The sequence below is a fragment of the Penaeus monodon genome, chromosome 16 (genome assembly GCF_015228065.2).
Source record: "Penaeus monodon isolate SGIC_2016 chromosome 16, NSTDA_Pmon_1, whole genome shotgun sequence".
In the NCBI taxonomy this organism is placed as follows: Eukaryota; Metazoa; Arthropoda; class Malacostraca; order Decapoda; family Penaeidae; genus Penaeus; species Penaeus monodon.
In genome coordinates, this window is record NC_051401.1 from 23,820,054 (window position 1) to 23,840,053 (window position 20,000).

Sequence of the window (20,000 nt, forward strand, 5' to 3'; positions counted from 1 at the left end):
AGATAGATAGATAGATAGATGGAGATGGAGTAAGGGAAAGAAATAAGGAAAAAACACGCACGCATACATATATCTATGTATATGTATGTGTATATATATATATATATATATATATATATATATATATATATATATATATATACATATATATATATATATATATATATATATATATATGTATACACACTTTTGTGTTTTTTATGTGTCCACGCACAATCACGTTTGTGTTTCTCAAAGTATACATTTCTGTCTGTATATATTTGTCCACGTATGCCTGTGTGTTTCTGATACGAAACCCTATTAATGCCGTTTTCCTTTTCCAGATCGATCGCCAGTATAGTCGGCTCGGTTCTCCTCTCTGCCTTCTTCGGATTTGCTCTCTGGATCGCGTTCACGGCGTATCTGAAGGAGATTCAGACTCTAAGAAGGAACGAGTGAGTTCACAGGTTTTATTACCGTTATTTGGCATTTGTGATTATTTGCATTGTAACACACGTTAGAATTATGCTAACTGTTCTTAATGTTCATTGTTTTTTATGATGACATTATTAGTTTTGATGGTGTTGACACTGATAAAAACATTGTTCATATTTCCAGTTTCATCCAAGAGGACTCCATATTCAGCAACTTGGCGAATTCGGTGCGACGGGGCATTCAGAAACACGTCGACAAGTTCAACCTTCTGCCAAAACGGAAACACCGACATCCACAGCGACAACAACAGCATCAATCTCAAGAGTCACAACAGTTGCATACTGTCTTCCACCAGCCTCAACATTTGCAGATATCTCAAGACAACAAAGAACACGATGCCGGTCCAACTTACACACATTCTCCTCAAAATCCGGGAAGAGTTCGAGATGCTACTGCTATCAGAATTCCAGTCAGCGTTCTGAATACCAGGTTTACCGATCTCAGGACTGAAGGGGAGAACGAAGATGGAACAAGTGACCGTATCTGGGGCCCGAGACCCGTTCCTGTTCCCGTCTCGTATTACCGGCCCAAAGAACCTGTTATGGAATTCCAACCTCCTTACGCAGAACCGCCACGAGACTCTGAGGACCAAGACACCCTATCAAGACCTTTTGCGCAGCCTGGGAGATTCGTGAATCCAAACAGACAGGGGCCGTCTACAGATGACGTCACTTATTATTTTGAACTTCCGCCGTCCAAAAGAATTCCGACGATTATATCAAGGAAGCCTAACAAGCCCCAGCGACCTCAGCCACAGACAGCATACAAGAAAGAAGACACCTATTACTTTGAGAATCCCTTTGATTCTTCCCCTGGCGCACCAAGGAGACCTGTCATCCCTGTCAACAAACCCTCGAGTTTTTCTAGAAGAACGGGCACCCTGAAGCACTTGCCCACCTCTCGCCCGAAGAACGACGTAACATACTATTACGAGCAGCCTCCGTTCACGCTCCTCAACCCCAAACCCAACAACTGGAAGGGCAACGCCGACCATCTCGTCTTCGGGACTTCAACCAGCTCTTGGAACCGCAGGAAGGAGAACCAGAGGCCCACGACCTCCTTACCCGGCGTCGAACCGTCTTCAAGGTTTTCCGGCAACCACAAATTCTTCCCTGCCACTATCACACCGAAACCGCAACTGCCGACCTCGACTTCGAGCGTCAACGAAACAAAGGAGCACGACGTCGCGAGGAATAAGACGGCGGACTTCGAGATCGACGGCGGCGTTCCCGTTCGATGGATACCTGAAGACGCCGAGGAAGCAGAGGGAGACGGCAATACGGCGTAATCAAGGAGATGGTTAGGAAGGATTTCATTATGGAAAGGCATGATAATACGAAACAAGGCTTGAGAGTGGTAGATGAACCTCGCACAATCGGTGAAAAGGGGAAGGGGACAGGGAAGCGAAGCTAGTTGCCAATTCAAGAGTGTAAATACAATTATCTCTTGCATTCAGAACTGATTTTTTTTAATGCTGTCAGGGATATGAAGTATTTCATTCAGTGAACTAATCCATGTTGTTAGCCATAACTTTTCTCTTGCTAAAAGTAAGAAAACACTATGGGCATCATATATATATAAGTTGATATTCTTTTATGCATAAGCGCTTGAAGTCTTACACAGGTATTGTTGGGTGCTGATGCAAAAGTGCATATTGATATTGTTTGTGTCACTTGCTAGTGATATGTACAGTCATTATAATTTACGGTGGACAATGTTGTTTCAAATTTCCTCTATTCTAATAAGGCATATTTGAATAACCTATAATCAGTGCACAGACATATAGACACGCACGAGCCTATCTATGCTTTATACACATATACACAAACACGCACGCACGCGCGCACACACACACACACACACACACACACACACACACACACACACACACACACACACATATATATATATATATATATATATATATATATATATATATATATATATATATATATATATATATACATATATGTATATATATATATATATATATATATATATATATATATATATATATATATATATGTGTGTGTGTGTGTGTGTGTGTGTGTGTGTGTGTGTGTGTGTGTGGTGCATATGTATATATACATATATTTACTTATATATATGCATACACACACACACACACACACATACACACACACACACACACACACACACACACACACATATATACACATATACAAACAAACAAACAGACAGAATGTTCCTGTAAATATGTAACATTCAACGTTTCAAAATGACTACATGTTTCATAATCGAAAAATGGGTAGACCTACTGCATTTTATTCCTACACGAGATTGACGATATTCAGATATATAAAGCAAATGTGTTGCTAGGCAATATAAGATTTATGTGTAACCTAAAGAACGATATTTCAGATCTTCAGAAGCAGCCTAATCTAAAGTTTCAGTCGTTTGGGGTGAAATATCACAGTGTCCTAGTAAATCAAGTAGTAAATTGCTGACTAATCTAATGTATATGTTCCTCTGTCTTCTATGTGTGTGTGTCAGGGGTTACCTTAATCGTTATATCATTAAACACGTACTTGAGGTACAGAGAGATGGAGATACATTACCGGTATTGGTGTAGCCTCGAATTTTAAAAGATGACGGCTAATAGAAGACCCCAGTGACAGACATATTATGAACGGGTTTCGTGTATACTTTATCGCATTACACGTAATAATGCTTTAGGCTGTATCTGCCTGACATTGTTATCTGACATCTGAGACACGCTGAATGGGTTCACTGTAAGGGTTAAGGAGGTTCATTATTGGATGCTTCGTGCTCAGAACATCATTTGGCCTTAAGACGGTCGTGTTTTAGTGTTTCTGTATGTCATTTATTTCATTTAATTCATTTATCTGAGAGTGGGGGAGGCGAGCAGGCCTGTGTGTGACCTGTTTTGAGCGTATTGCATGAGGTGTTGTTCATCACAAAGGGTGGAAATGTCTATCTTCTGTCGATTTACCTTATATTTGATTAGCACTTGCTCCTAAACACAATTTGTTGAGCCCTCCTAGAGAAACTACGTTTTCTATCTAATTGCTTTTGCAGAATTGATAACAGAAAACGTTATTGTCTCTTTTCAATGGTAACTAATCTAAGTATCTATGAAGACTAAATGAAGAAAATACACACTTGCATGTTTATTTACAAACAGACACACAAACACACACACAAAGAGGTAATTAGTAGACCTTGGGACCTCCCCTGATTTTTTGTTTTTCCTGATTTCATTTTTTTTTACAGCTAGCAATATTAAAGCTGTTGCTTCTGTTACAAACATTATGGTTATTATTGACATTACTAACGGCAATATAAGCTGCCAGAAAATATTTTCAAGGAAAGCAAGGAAAAAGATTGACTAGCAATTAGTAATTTGACTTCGCAATTGTGGAGCCATCTTTGTGTAAAAACAATTAATAAATCAAACCCACAGTTGGCATAGCATATACAGTTCGTGAAATATATTTCAGTATACGTACTGGGTGCACTTTTGTAGCTTTGACAACCATTTTGCTGTGAACATAGCGAAAATAGTATTTTTATGAATGAACGAAAACACTAACACGTTTGTAACGAAGAACGTGATTGGTTGAATATAAACAACCAATTACTGTATTAATATATATTTTTTGGAAGCTACGTAAGCCATTTGATCTTTCATTTTCTTTAAATAAATAATAAGAAATCATGTAATATTAGTTATCTTTGACTTTGTAGTGGGCCATTTTTCAAATGCGATTTCCAGGAATTGTTTGTTTACCGAAATGGCAATACCTATGGAGATGGTGGCAAGTATCAATTATAGCTGCTTAGTTCTTGAAAAATTAAAACGCTTCCTGCTTTAAACATACATGTATGGCAGCAAAAGCAAGTAAAAATCTTTGCAAAATTACCGAGACCTTTGTAAAATGCTTCTTGTGGCAGCTAATCGAAATAATAAAGTGATTTTTTTTCCTTTTCGCCAGAACCAAACGCTGATTCTATAACTAATAAACATACAGCATTATATCCTTCTTTATAGACATCATCTGAACGCAAAACCACAATAGGAGTACAGTGACTCTGTAGACATTTTATTATTGAACGCGCGCGCGCGTCTGCGTATTTGTGTGTGAAAATACGTACTTGGTGATGAGTTATTAAAACAGTATGTATAATACGTTTCGATTATTCTGAATGCCCTTTCTGAAATATTTACTTTAGACAAGTATATCGAATTGTTAGAAGACTGTTCCTCCTATCACTACGCTGCCATGCCCAGGCCCTTCCCAAAAACGATCACATTCGTAGAATATAGCTGTCTTATGCCCACGTTCAGGGGAGTTACGGAGTAGCCCCATGACCAAAACCACCTGGAGGTCCTTCCGTGGCCAAGTAAGTCATGTGGCTTAAACCCGAAAATATTTTTGGGTGTATAGTGTCAGTGTCTGGGAAGCAGCTAATATATGAACCTCCTAACAGCTAACAGATCATGCTAAGAGGGAATAGGAAGTGCTGCGGAGGAAACCGAGAAAACATAAACACGTCATCTCTGTCCCAGGGATTAGGCAAGGTTTTGAATGAAGATATATTGTCATTATTATAAATATGACTGCTCTCATTATCTGTCCTCCTTTTCTACAGTTATTACCATTTTTTCTTTAAATGGAACATTAGTAAAAATATCTCATTAGCCAATTCATTGAAGCTTTTGCGTCAATTGGGGATAGGCTGTTTGCCTCCCTCAAGGTTTGCCCCCCCCCCCCTTCCATAATTTTTTAAAAATTCTCACAAAATTACAATACAGGTCCGGTTATAGTTTAAAAGTGCAAGTAGAATAGCTTATTTTTCTAAACCTTTATTCGTTTCACCTTCGTATCACCACCAAATCACACACACACACACACACACACACACACACACACACACACACACACACACACACACACACACACACACACACACACACACACACACACACACACACACACACACACACACGCACGCACGCACGAGTATTTGAGGACGCCGCTACTTGAGCAGGAAGTCTAGGTTATGCGTCCTCAAGGTCCTCATATTGCCAATTTTGTTCTGTTGAAGTAAAGCTTGGACGCTGTGCCTTGGAAGCTCGTTCTGATGAACTTTGCACCGGTCATCGCACCGGTACAGCTTGGCAGGACCATCAGTTAAACCGTAAGACTTGCCTAAGGCCTTTACTGATCCACCCCAAGACCACCAGCTTAGGTATTTCGGGCACCTCCTGGTGAAGATGTGTGGACCGACGTAGGAATTGATCCGAGCTGTCGTGTGGAGTTCAGATGAGCCGAGGCGACTCGCCATGAGGGACCCTCATGGATGGAAACGAAGGGTGAACGCGGTTATGTGGCCCATCTCTGGCAGCCCTCATTGCTCACACACACACACACGCACGCACGCACGCACGCACGCACGCACGCACGCACGCACGCACACACACACACACACACACACACACACACACACACACACACACACACACACACACACACACACGCAAAGGTGCGTCGAAGACATAAAAAGCCAGTGCTTTTTTGGACATCGATTTTTTTTAATCAGTATGAGATATGTAAGCGACAAAACTTGTGGTTTACTTTAGTCTGGAGGCACCTTGAAACACAGCCCCAGCTTTGTTTGTTGTATACATACATATATATATATATATATATATATATATATATATACATATATATATATATATATATATATATATATATATATATATATATATATATGAGTGTGTGTGTGTGTGTGTGTGTGTGTGTGTGTGTGTGTGTGTGTGTGAGAGAGAGAGAGAGAGAGAGAGAGAGAGAAGGAGAGAGAGAGAGAGAGAGAGAGAGAGAGAGAGAGAGAGAGAGAGGAAGAGAGAGAGAGAGAGAGAGAGAGAGAGAGAGAGAGAGAGAGAGAGAGAGAGAGAGAGAGAGAGAGAGAGAGAGAGAGGGAAGGAGAGAGAGAGAGAGAGAGAGAGAGCGAGCATACGCACGCATGAATAAAGATTCATACAGAAGTGTGTGTGTATAAGTGGCCCCGATGATTTAAAGATTCCAAAAGCACATGGCCCACTTTTTTCTTACTGGAAGTGAATAACATCGCATCTTTCTCTTCTAATATCCACCACCTGTTCGCAAACCAGGAATCTTGAAAAGGCGATTCCGAGATACAAGTTAATTTTCTTGTTAACTGATGTTATTAACTCTCTATTAAAAATATTAATGATATATATTTTTTCTTCATTAACTTTATTCCAACATTATTAACATTTGCAGCAGGACATTAAAAAAAATAACAAATAAACAACAGAAACAAAATAACATCGAAAGAAGAGAATCAAAATCTGCTAAGAAACGCAATCTTAGAATTCGACCCTTATTTAAATCCTCTACCATAGATAAGACAACTTAGACGTCATAATAAACTTTAAAGGGAAAACTTAACATGAAATATTGTTAAAATGTCGATTTATTCGCGAAATACCGTCGAGATGTGTGATGTTACGGGCTATTAGAGGCGAGCGCCGTGGGGAGGCTTTGCGAGCCATGTCCGGAGCGAAAAGCAGCGACGGCAGGTTAATTTTTTGTTAATTTTGGCTAAACACAAAGGCAAAACTCGGCTTAATGAGGTGAGTATTTTTGTTTCGCTATTGGAAGTTTGTGGGAATGCATATGCTTATTTCGTACCAGAAATGGGCAAAGGGAGACGTAACCTCGTCTCTAGTATAACGTAAACTTGTCCCGTCTCCAAGATGAACCTTGAGCAGACGTAGGCCTATAAAACGCCTAACGCAGAACGTAATCTTTACCAAAACCTGCATCAAAAAACCTAAGCTAGAATACTGCAGGCCTGGGCATAACCTACCCCAGCATCATGAAGTGCAGTGCCCTCCGCCTTTTGTCCCCGTGGCACCCCAGACTCCCTTGGCCCTCTTGTGGCACCCCCCCCCCTACAACTTATGCACAGTTACCTTACAGCAAAGTGCATCTTCGCCTGCGCTATGAAGTATGAGAACTTGAAATGAAATAGATACAGATGGAATGCTTAAATAACAAACATGTAAATTACTGTGTGATTGAGAACTACATATGATTTAGATACAAATTATATTTTGTGGCACCCCAAGCTACTGCTAGTGACATTCAGTTGAAAAACCTCTCTCCTATTGCACCCATAATTAACCTATCATAACCTAACCCTTTCTAACTTACTCCATGCTATACCATCCTTAGCTAGATTTAGTTAATTGAATCTAATCGAATCTATATAAGTTAACCTCAGATTAATATTTTGAAAACACCCAAGTGCTTGCCCCGGGCCTTCTACTGTTGGAGCTTCCATACCTGTCAGTGCTTAAGCAAAGGCCAACAAACGCCTGCCACATATATTCAGGTGAAATCAGCTTTGTCTCCCTTCCCAGTTTCTTATTGTCAAACAAAGAACCAGTGCAACTTCCATTTTGTGAAAATACTCTATATGTGGCGGAGGTTTGCCGGTCTTTGTTGCAGTGTAAAGCGTAGATCCAAGCACTTGTGTTGAATTGCAAAATATCGGTCGTGTAATGGTATGAAATTAGTCTGTAAATGAATAATAGAATTACAAAAAGTAATGAAAATCTAAATTAATCATGCCTAGCCTAATCTTGTTCAATGTTGGCTTAGGTTTAGCTAAACCTTATCTGAACCCAAACCCACACATCATCTTTCTAAACCCAACCTTACCCAAGCAAACCAATACAAATGGTAACCAAAGCAAGACTATTTTTATTTTTATTTATTTTTTTGCTTCAACATAAACATAATATCCATGTAAAGTTCAGGTAAATCTATTTGATTGCTATAATGATAATAAAGGTATATATATATATATAAATATATATATATATATATATATATATATATATATATATATATATATATATATATATATATATACATATATATATATATATATATATATATATATACACACACACACACACACACACACACATATATATATATACATACATACATACATACATACATACATACATACATACATACATACATACATACATACATAAACATACATACATACATACATACATACATACATACATACATATATATATATATATATATATATATATATATATATATATATATATGTATATATACAAACAACTTATACATATACACATACATATACATATATACATATATATGTACACATGCATATATATATACACATGTGTAAACATATACATATATACATACATATATATATATATATATATATGTATATTGAGAGATAGAGAGAGAGAGAGAGAGAGAGAGAGAGATGGATAGCTAGATATACGCATACATGTGTGTGTGTGTGTTTTGTTGTATTTGTATGTTAATTTGTATGTGTGTGTGTGTGTGTGTGTGTGTGTGTGTGTGTGTGTGTGTGTGTGTGTGTGTGTGTGTGTGTGTGTGTGTGTGTGTGTGTGTTTGTTTATATATATGTATGTATGTAGGCATGTATATATGTATGTATGTATGTATGTATATGTGTATATATATGTATATATGTATATACATGTATATATATATATATATATATATATATATATATATATATATATATATATATATATATGTATATATATATATGTATATATATATGTATATGTATATATGTATATGTATATATATATTATATGTATATATTGGGTCTATATGTAAATGTGTATTTGTATATATATTTTAATATATATATATATATATATATATATATATATATATATATATATATATACATATATATATACATATATATATACATATATATATATATATATATATATATATATATATATATATATATATATATATATATATATATATAAAATGGTGAATAGTAACATACAGTCCCCCCCACATCCACTATTTAGCATTACCATTGTACGAACTCTATATTTATACACACACACCCATACATATAAATGTATGATATGCACTGACCAATACCCAGTAAAGTAAAATGGAGGTTGAGAGATTGAGATATATGCATATATACATAGGTTTGTAGAAGTGATTAAGAGCGTAGGATTTTTTAACAATGCTATCACAAGAAGTTCAGACCAGAACACTTGATTTTCAGACAATGGATAAGATGGACAAAATTGTGTACAGCATTGTCCACATGCCTAACCAGCCGGACAATTTCAAGAAGGCTCTCCTGGTGAAGCTAGTGCACTCAACCACACTCAAGACCAGCAAGGCAGTGGAACAAGCAGATGCAAACGCCATATTCGACTGTTGCATCAACATCCTCACAACTACAGAAAGTGATGGTGCAGCCCAGCTTGCTGTTTTTGCATTTAGCAGCTGGGCTGGGCAGTACAAAGCTTACCTCAAGGAATACCTCACCACCGAGAGATTTACGAGTGTTATGAGTTCACGACGCAATGTCATACCTCTTCTCTCATGGCTAAAGGAAGCGCTTTGTCACTTGTCAGAAGAAACACATGTCATAACTGCAGCTGCTCCTGTGAGTTTATTGTTGTTATTGATTATAATTTTTTATTTATTTATTTTTTTTGTTTTGTTTTGTTTTTTGTTTTAGTTTTAATTTTCATTTTAGATTCATATTGTTATATTAAGATATTAGGAAATGTAAACATATTCAGCTATTTCTACTATAGCACTATTTGTCAGTTGTGCTTGAAGGAAACATTGCACTGTTGTAATCTGTATAATATATATATTTAATGTATATGAAAGATGAATGCTAAAATAAAGGATAGAGTAAGTTTGCAAACATAGCTACATTTACACTCACACTTATGCTCATTCCATGTCTAGATTCACAGTGCATCTGTACTCTTATCTGCTCTTATTTTTTGTTTGCACATTTACTAGAAACCAAATTTTAGTCTCCTAAAAACTAATGACAACATTCTTTGACCAGATATTGGAAGGCATCCTCCAGAATATGCTGAGAGAATGTGGGGGAAGCTCTGCATTTATAGCCAAACTGTCAGAAGTCTACGTAGTTTGCCCAGCTCTGTTGCCACAACCACACACTCGTCTCACTTTCACTGTTATGCTGATGAACTGTGTTGCTTCCTTCCCAACACCAACAAAGACTGAGGTATGTGGTGAACAAAAGAAGAAAGTACAATGAAAATGAGAAAGAGGGAGGAACAAAGGGGAGGGGAAAAGGAAGAAAAAGACAAGATTGATAGATTGATTGGTAGATGTTAATGGAAGTATCTTATGAGTAACATATTTGAAAATAAAACTGAATCTCTTTACATAGGTAATGGTCCTTCAACTTGCTTATAGAAGATATTAGATACTTTGTTAATGCTGTAGAAACACATTGAAGAACTTATGAGGTATGTGGATTATTGTATAAATGATTGATTACTTTCAGGTTCTGGGTCACATGAAAAGCATAGGTGGATTGGTAAATACGCTTTGGAATGGATTGCGTTTAGAGGACATCCTTCACTCTCTTCATGCTATGTATGCAATCATATCCAACACAGGTAAGGAGATATCTTAGATCTGTTGATTTTGAATACAAAATAATGGTATTGTGGATAATTCACTTTTTATTAATGTAGTTTCTGATGGATAGCTTTTTGTCAGTTAATCTCAGTGATGTGAATATGCAGACATAGACTTTGTGACATAAACAAAACATGAAAACCGTTTTTTTTGCCCATGGGGGCAACTCGGTATTTGTTAAGAAAATAAATGGTTAGATAGGCTTTATGAGGCAGGCTGTTTTATTCACCAAGACACAGTAGGCTGACAATTACCTCTTTCTGCCGGGCTACGCCTATAACTCTCATAAAAAATTACTCATCATGATGGGTACAGCTATAGGCATCGCAATGTACTAGAGCGAGTTCAGAGGGAAGTTACGTTACATGTAGCAGATTTCTGGGCCAAACAGCAGGATGGTTGCCAGAAGTCACTGGAGTCAGTGATGCTGACAAATTTCTAATACTGTCATTGAAGGGTTAAAGGCATGTCTTGGCAAAGGTTCAGCTGTTTAGAGTTCTGTAGAGCATCTATTATTGTGTTTTTATGGCACTATATGTTAAAAATTACACTTTTTGTTTCTGTAGGGAATTTGTCTCTGATTTCATGTCCTGTATTGAACATGTCAGGACTTTTTTTTTTGCATTGCATTATTAGTGTATAATTTTTCTGTGTAAATTGGAGTAGGCGACATGGAATCATTAGTTTAGAAGAAAGATGGCCCTGTTCTAAGAGATAAACATAAATGCTTTGAAATTAAATAACTAATGTTTGTTTAAAATCAGACAATCAATGTAACAGAATTGTTGACTGGAAAGAAAATGGAATTACATTTAATATTTAGGCAGTGGATATATTAACCATTTATATATATGACTGATGTCTGTATTCTGTTATCATACAGATGGAGGCTCAGAAGTTTGCCCTGCCATGGCACACCTGCTCTCTCTGGTCCCAACTGTGGTTGTGGAAGGCCTGGCTCCAAAAATAGTGTCCGATCCAACCACCACAGATGCTGCCCTTGTAGCAACACTGACTCGCCTCACTGCTTGGTTAGTTGCCTGGCCAACAGCTCACACCACCCTTGGTCTGTGGGTGCGGACACTAGTCAGACTGCTGTATAAAAGTGGACGAACGGCTGTTCCTGCAAAAATTACACTGGAGCGTGTACCCAAGGTAAAAATAACTAATATTTGGTATATTAAAATTTTGAGTGGGTTTGGTCCTGTAGTAACCATAAAATAAGAAAGAATATTTTCTTTTTATTGTAAAATTGATATATATATTGTAGTTGCCACTGTATCATTCTTTTGTTTTATAGTTAAATAACATTTGTTACCTGTAACTAGTCTTTTTTTTTCTCTCTTTCTTTTTGTAACTTACGCTAGTGCTGTCTACATAATGCCTGATTACATTATGATTAGTGTTTAACACATCACATGTCATATGATGTCTCCAAGTTTTTATTTATTTCTAACAGTGTTTAAAACAATAGAGCGAACAACTACTCCAAGGAAGATGGACCAGGACTTGAAGTTCTTACATATTATACATTAGCAATGCTGAAAGTATGCAAAAATGCATTAAACAAATAATAACTCATATCTGAATGTTTTACTGTTATTAAAAAGAAGTAATTGCTGATTAATGCATAAGATGTAAACAATAAAGATCATTAGAACATCACTGCATCTTATGATGCAGAAGGCATCATGTCCTGTGGATCCAAACTTTTAATTTTTGCTATTTAGTGTTTGATCATGTGTTTGGTACTGATTTTTTTCTTATTGTTAGGCCTATATTGATAATGGTCTTGAAGGATATAGGTATTTTTTTATTGACAATGGGTGGATGTCTTTCATGCTTAGGGTGATATGAAGCAGCTGTGGTTTGCTTAGGTCAATGTCAATGCTTTCCTGCTTACAGCTTCCATTGCTGTTTAGCCTGGTGTGAAAAATTTTTGTGCAAGCCTCCCTTGCCAGTACATAACCTTTCAGTGTTCAAGACTTTTGCAGTGACAACTTATGGAAAATAAGCATCTTGTGGTTCTGTGTTAACCCATAACTGATGGGTAGCATTCATAGAGGCCGGGGCCTCGCTGCCGGGGGCTTATATCGTCGCCCTAGCATGCGCGACCACTCATGCCAAATACCAGCATCCCATGCCGTTTCTTCGTAATACTACGAAGATATGTTGTATTTTCAGTTTTCATTATTTTTTACAGTCTCTACTTGCCAAACTTCCTGATAAATCGAGACTGAAGGGTATTTTTGTTGTTATATAGACTCCATCTTCTTCTTTTAACGGTAGGTTCATGTCTGAGCCGCCGTGGTCACAGCATGATACTTAATTGTAGTTTTCATGTTGTGATGCTCTTGGAGTGAGTACGTGGTAGGGTCCCCAGTTCCTTTCCACGGAGAGTGCCGGTGTTACCTTTTTTTTTTAGGTAATCATTCTCTCTATTTTATCCGGGCTTGGGACCAGCACTGACTTGGGCTGGTTTGGCCACCCAGTGGCTAGGTAGGCACTCGAGGTGAAGTTCCCTGCCCATAGTTGATCATTATTCGGTCTATAGTCCGAATAAAATAAGCAGTGTGCGGCATCATGGAGTTGAAATCGTCGGTTTGTTGCATTTTTTTTTTGTTTGTTGCATGGTAAAAATGAGAAAGTGTTAAAACCGACTTAATCACACTTTCACTGGCAAAAAAATAATCTTTTGCCATGATTGTAACAAAAAAAATCATGGCATGTCCATACATACTCTATGGCATGTGCGTACGTGCCCCCGGCAGATGGTCCCGCCATGCCATGGCATGTGCGTACATGCCACCCGTTGGCAATGGGTTAAACTATGAAGGATCTTTGAATGGCAGGAGGCCCTAGAGGGACAGAGCCATGGTCCAATGGCATGCGGTTCTTCCCTGGCTTTGTACCAACTCCTGTCCCTAGAATCAATGGCGGCTTTGGAGAAGCAGTCCTTGCTAGTCTGCCTCTCTGAGGGAGACCTACTGATAGTGACTCTAATAAATGGAAAAACGGGGATATGGGCAGATGCCTTTCCCTCTTGACAAGCAAGATGGATATGGTTCCCTTAGAGAGGGCAACTCCCAGGATATAGTTGGGAAGCATGGGAAACCTATCCTGCCTGGCCACCAACCCAGTGTGAGATATGTGAGGCTGGGCCCTTAGGATTCCTGCATGCAGACACTGGGTCTTGTAGCCCACTGCCTGCCTTTATTTGGGGAAAGGCTATGGGGGAGTGGCTTCCACTTCAAATGACAACCCAAGATGGACCGTTAAGTTAGGGACATGGAACATCTGCTCTATAATTGATTGCTAATAGCTAATGGAGGAAGGAAAGCTACTGAAGGTTGAGGTGGCTCTCCTTTCAGAGGTGATAAGACCTAGCAGTGTCATCTTTAGTTGGGATAGTTTTACCTATTACTGATCGGGCTGCAGTGATATCACGGTTGCCATCTCCATCAGAGTTGACCTTTTGTCAGTAGAGGTAGCTCCAGTCAATGAATATAATGGAATTGAGACTAAAGCATGCAGTTGGCTTCATGTCTCTTATTGATGTGTATGTTCCTACTGATACTTATAAATATGATGTGAAAGGTGTTCAGCAAATTTGCTTCCTTGGCAGAATGCTGTCCTCAAAGGGGATATCCTCAACAGGGTATCCCCTTTGTTCTGGGTGATTTCAATGTTATCTGTCCATGATCAAGTTAGCTAGAAGATGTCTGCTTGTTTCCATGGCTTGGGAACTGATACTGGTAGTGAGAAAAGTCTTACATCTTTGGGTTTTTTAGAATCCTCCAGAATTATGAGGTTTACTAGAGTTCTGTGTACTGATCATAAATTGGTTGTGCCTTCCGAATGGATTCACTTCAGAACATCCTATTATGCTGCTCAGTTTATTGGTGCCAGCCAGAAAAAGCCAGAACTTTATCTCACAGAAGACACTAAGAGGTCACAAGCTTGACTGGTTGGTAACTGGGACTTGTATTAATCTTCCTTAGGATGGACAAGATACAATATATCAGGAATCTTGCTGAGGAGGATAAAGAACATTTTTTTGATAAATGACCTTCATCCTGTTTATCAAGCCTTGAGAAAGCCAAACTCGGAGTCCTTACAGATGTCAGCATTTTGCTTAGTAGATGATAAGATCATCCCAGATTGTGTTTGGGTGTGAGAAAGTTGGGCCGAACATTTTGAGCAGCTGTATCAGGTTGAGCCACTGACAGCATGGACCTGGGTTGTATTGACATCTGCCCATCAGTCTGGAGCTTTTTGCTTAGATAGATGTTAGGAGGATGATCTCGAAGCTGAAGCATAGGAAGGTATTTGCAGCATCCTGGTGAACTGCTAATGTCTGTGCTGAACTGCTGCTGTCTGGTAGTAAACCCATGGCTTGTGGATTGCTTACTGTCCTGGCATCTGTCAGGCAGTTTGGACCCATTTCCCCAGACCTGTTGAGGGGCACAGTTATCCATTTTTGGAAAGGGAGAGGGGATTGCTGGGAACTGTAGCAAGTTCCAAGACACTATATTGCTCTCATCCTTAATGAGAATATCAGAAATGAATTCACTTGCAAAAGTTCCATTAGAAAATGTATTTTTGTACTTCAGGAAATTGTTTCATGCCATTGTGAATTCAGACTGAGTTGCTTGTATCCTATTATGAATCACTCTGGAAGATCATGAGACTTAGAGGAAATCCAACTAAGATTATTGTCTTGATAGCAAACCTATCTGGAGATACTGACAGTGCTGTAAAGTGTTTTGGGGGCATCTATATCTTCTTTCTTGTGAATTCAGGATTGAGGTAGAGCTACAGTCTTACATCAACACTTTTTAACAATTGCATGGACTGGATAATGGTAGAACTATCATTCAAATTCAATATGGAACAACACAGTAATGTCACGATCTATGTCACTGCTGCTGATTTTTCCATCTCTGGAGACCCAATTGGTAGCTCGTGATGCTCTTTGCAATGACATGATGCTCTTGGGTCCAGGAGTCTGCTGGACCAAGACTAAGATACAGGACTCTGTGGGTCTACTTGAACTTACTTGACAAGATCATTTTGAGATAATTCATAATTTCACTCAAAACTTTTTAATTTTAAATACTTTGAAATAAATTTTTAAATAAAATACAATCCCAGTTTTGTTTATTGAAAATCAGTCATGAAATTTTGGGACGTCTTTTTAGCTTGATAATCAAGGAAATATACTGAAATTTATTGTGCAGCTTCATGCACCCAAACTTTAGAAATGGTCAATGTGTGTAACAGATGTATTTAATCCTAGTGATAGAGGTCCTTAATGATGTTACTAACTCTTTTTTTTCATTTCTTTTAGCTTTTGGCACATGTCCACATCCCAGTTGTTCGGTCTGGAGTCATCGCTGTCAGTTCAACTTTATTACTATCTTTTCAACATTCTCCAGTTGCTTTCCATAAGGTACTGTAAAGTATTTATTTAGTATGAATTTGTTCCTTCAATTTAGATTTTTTTTTTTCTTGAGGTCTCTCCTTTATTTTGTTAATTTGTTACCATAGTCAACAATATAAAGAAAAAGCATTGTTTTGATATCAAAATGTTATAGGCTAAAAGATTTATCCCATGAATATTGCTTCTGTTTATGATGTATAATAAAGAATGATTTTAATTTTGTAATTTTCGAACAATATTGCTGATATTATCAGAAGAAAACTTTTGATAATAAAGCATATGGGTGTTACAATACCTTCTAGAGTTGAAATCTAAAACAGTGCAATAAAACTATGTAACTTTTTGTTATCCTAATGTGCTGTTTTGTTTAAGAATATGGTTGCAACAGGAGAGATTTTAGTTGAGAAATACATGAAAGGTTACTGTGTATTATGTGTTTATGTAGTGGCAGAAGGAAACATATGAATATGGGAAAATATGAAAATGTAATAGACCAAAGAAACCCCCAATAATCTCTTAGCACAATGAAACTTCCACGAGAATTAGAAACAAGAAAGAACTTGACATATGCTTAGAAATTAGGGACATATATGCAGACTAGAGGATTTGTCTACCTCCCTTCTGGGATGGTTGTAAGTATGGAAGTCCTTATAAGTGAGATGCAATTACTGAACCCTTTGGTGGCCATTTGTGGAACCTGTCAATGCATTCATGCTTTTGTTAAATGTAAAAGTTAGTTTGGTATAATATGTTCTTGATGAATTCAGCATTTCATTTTTGTATGCTTTAAAATGGATTAGCCTTTATTTTGTTCTTGCATATTTTCCAATTATTACTATAAAATGGCTAAAAATGTCTAACTATAGTTCATTGTGATAAATGTAGAATAGAGTCATGAATGAAACTGCATGACCTTATAGTGCAAGTGGTGTATTTGAAATGCTTCCAGTATATTGTCATCGGAAATACATGTTTTTGCAAGATTTTACAACATACTCTTATACCAATCATGAGCTGAAGATTTACCAAACAACACAACCTCTTGCTCATTACTCACATAGTATTGGTTGCTGCAGCCTTGGATAAATTGAATTTGCCCTACTCAGTGATCATATTCCTCTTTGTTGCAATATGCACTCTTATTATTTTCTGTTTATCAAATCCATCGTGGAATTCATGTGCCTTCATGTAGGTGCACCACCATGGGGTTGAACATTCTGTGGTAATGAATGTCAACAGTGTTCATTTATCCTGAAGTTGAAGGCATGTCCCATTTCACCCTGATAAGTGCAGTATACTGCAAAGGTATACAGTATACTGCACTGTCAGGGCTACTTATACCATATCTTCTTCTCTTTTACTAGATGTAGTAGTATGATATTAACAAAGTAAGCTTGCTTTTGATATTGGGTAATGAGCACCAAGTAATAGATGTCATGTGAGCATTCAGCTCATGTCTGATATGTGATTGTTGTGTGCAATCTAGCTGACACATGTATTTCTTGTGACAGTGTAATCAAAGTACATCAAGTAGATGTTCTGTGCAGTAAAGTTATTCATTCTCAAAATATGTGGGCAGATTGTCTGTCTGAGAACCAGTTAGAGATATGCCCTTTAATTCTCAAGTTCTCCTTTTGTAAATTTCCACTTTTTTTGATAGATGCAAACTAATTTGGTGCAACAGCAGGTTAGGTGTGTGTGCTTGTTATACATTTGTTTATATTTTATTATTTATCCTCCATCGTCATTCTCTTTCTTTCTTTCTTATTCATTCATTTATTCACTCATTCATTTTCTCACATTCTTTTGTCCATTCTTTCTTTTTTATTGTGTTGTTTTCCTCCCCATAATCTATTAATTCTTTGTCTCATTTATTCATTCATGCTCTCTCTCTTTACCCATTTCTTTGTTTCCTCTATTCATTTAATCAACCATTCACTCTCTTTCCATCTTTCTGTCTGTCAGCTGAACCAAATAATGGCAGCATCGGCTAATCACCTTTTAGGACATCAAGACTTTTTTAGTTTTCTTGAATTTTTATATAAATCCATGGTTGGCTGCACTTCAGGGATGATATCTATCAAAAATATGTACCCTTGGTAGATTTCATTTGTTGATAAGAGTTCATAAGTGATTCTAAAGATCTGATTTGGGTATAATGAAAATAGGATTGGCCATCACTTTTAAGGAGCAAAAGTAGTCATATTATATTTTCCTTTTTCCAAAAAAACTGTTATTGTTTTCTGGAAAAATTTGTTCCATATGAGTATTTAAACTTAGAAAAGCACCAGTTAGATTACTTTGATTCCAGATTATACCACAAATCATCGACCTGTTCGGACGCCTAGAGAGGGAGGGGTCGGAATCAGCCTCAACAACATTAAATCGCCTTGCAGTCTTGTGCCACACTCTCATGGTCCTCTTCCCTGGCCATCCAGATCAATACCAGCCTCTTGCTGATGTTCTTGAGGTATGTTGTTTTGATATATGTTGCATTGGGTAAGTTCAACCATCAAGTAGCCTGGTCTAACATAGAGCACCTTCCATATTTGGGTGTAAAGAATGGTCTTGAATATATCATGTAAAAGAGCATGATATGAAATTATATGGTATATATTACGTAAACTATTCTCAACGAGATAAGCTTCTGGCATTCCGTGTTTACAAACTTGTCTGATTCGGCCAACTTTTGTCTGTACAAATTTATGTGGATAGGCTTATTTGATACTATTCCTTTCAGGAGATTGTATCCTTATTTTGGAGGAAAATGGATATAATTGAAAGTATCAGTAAGCCAAAAAATATTTAAGTTTAATCTGAATACATATTTCTATCAGTTGTATTCATAAGTCTTAACTTTACTGTCCTCAAAGTTAGGGTTACATTTTGTAGCTATTTGTAGACACAGTTATATTGGGAGTTGGTGTTTGTATGCCTGGCAACACTGGGAATACCTGTTTTGTACTGTAGAGTTACAGCATTTTTCTATGTTTATTTTGTGTGTGTGTGTGTGTGTGCGTGTGCATACCTTCCTTTTGCAATGTTATTATTTTTTAGTATTTTTGCCATTTTCCATTTTCTATATTTGTTGTTTCCAGATGGTAATAGACTGTTTTCCTTGCACAGACTCCATATCGTCTCTTTATTGCAATTATAATAACACTAAAGAACATTTTGTTATTTGTGTAAACTTAATTTTTTTTTCATTATATTCAATTTTCTGTAATACAATCTGCATTGCTGGTCAGGGCAGGCAGGAGTAGCCCTTTCCTAAAAGGGCTATTCCTGCACTTGTGGCAAATCATTCCTATCACTCTGCCTTTCAGCCAAACTTCTCATAATGGGATTTTCCTGGACCTCAGCCAAATTTTCCCTGACAGCATGTTCATGTCACCTGCCACTTAGCTAGCTTTTTTGAGGTGATGTTCACATCATCTGGATCCAGTGGGTTAAGAAAGAACTGTAGTATGAAAGTAGTAGTATGAAAGTTATGAAATTATGAAAGTAGTAGGAAAGATGAGATG

General features: G+C 37.3%; 2 protein-coding genes across 2 annotated transcripts in view; both read left to right on the forward strand.

Annotated features, from left to right (window-relative positions):
- Window positions 1-2,179, forward strand: part of LOC119583120 — a 9,072-nt gene extending 6,893 nt beyond the window's left edge. Inside the window, exons 4-5 of the mRNA XM_037931626.1 lie at window positions 324-434; window positions 598-2,179. Coding sequence (XP_037787554.1) covers window positions 324-434; window positions 598-1,762 — 1,276 coding nt within the window. The 3' untranslated portion in view covers window positions 1,763-2,179. The remainder of the gene's footprint in view (window positions 1-323; window positions 435-597) is intronic.
- Window positions 2,180-6,873: 4,694 nt separating this feature from the next.
- The window catches only part of LOC119582641 (ubiquitin carboxyl-terminal hydrolase 38-like), a gene marked incomplete at its 3' end in the record, with an annotated part of 14,512 nt that continues 1,385 nt past the window's right edge, over window positions 6,874-20,000 (forward strand). Inside the window, 7 exon segments of the mRNA XM_037931040.1 lie at window positions 6,874-7,120; window positions 9,619-10,008; window positions 10,429-10,611; window positions 10,897-11,011; window positions 11,917-12,188; window positions 16,384-16,485; window positions 18,788-18,946. Coding sequence (XP_037786968.1) covers window positions 9,622-10,008; window positions 10,429-10,611; window positions 10,897-11,011; window positions 11,917-12,188; window positions 16,384-16,485; window positions 18,788-18,946 — 1,218 coding nt within the window.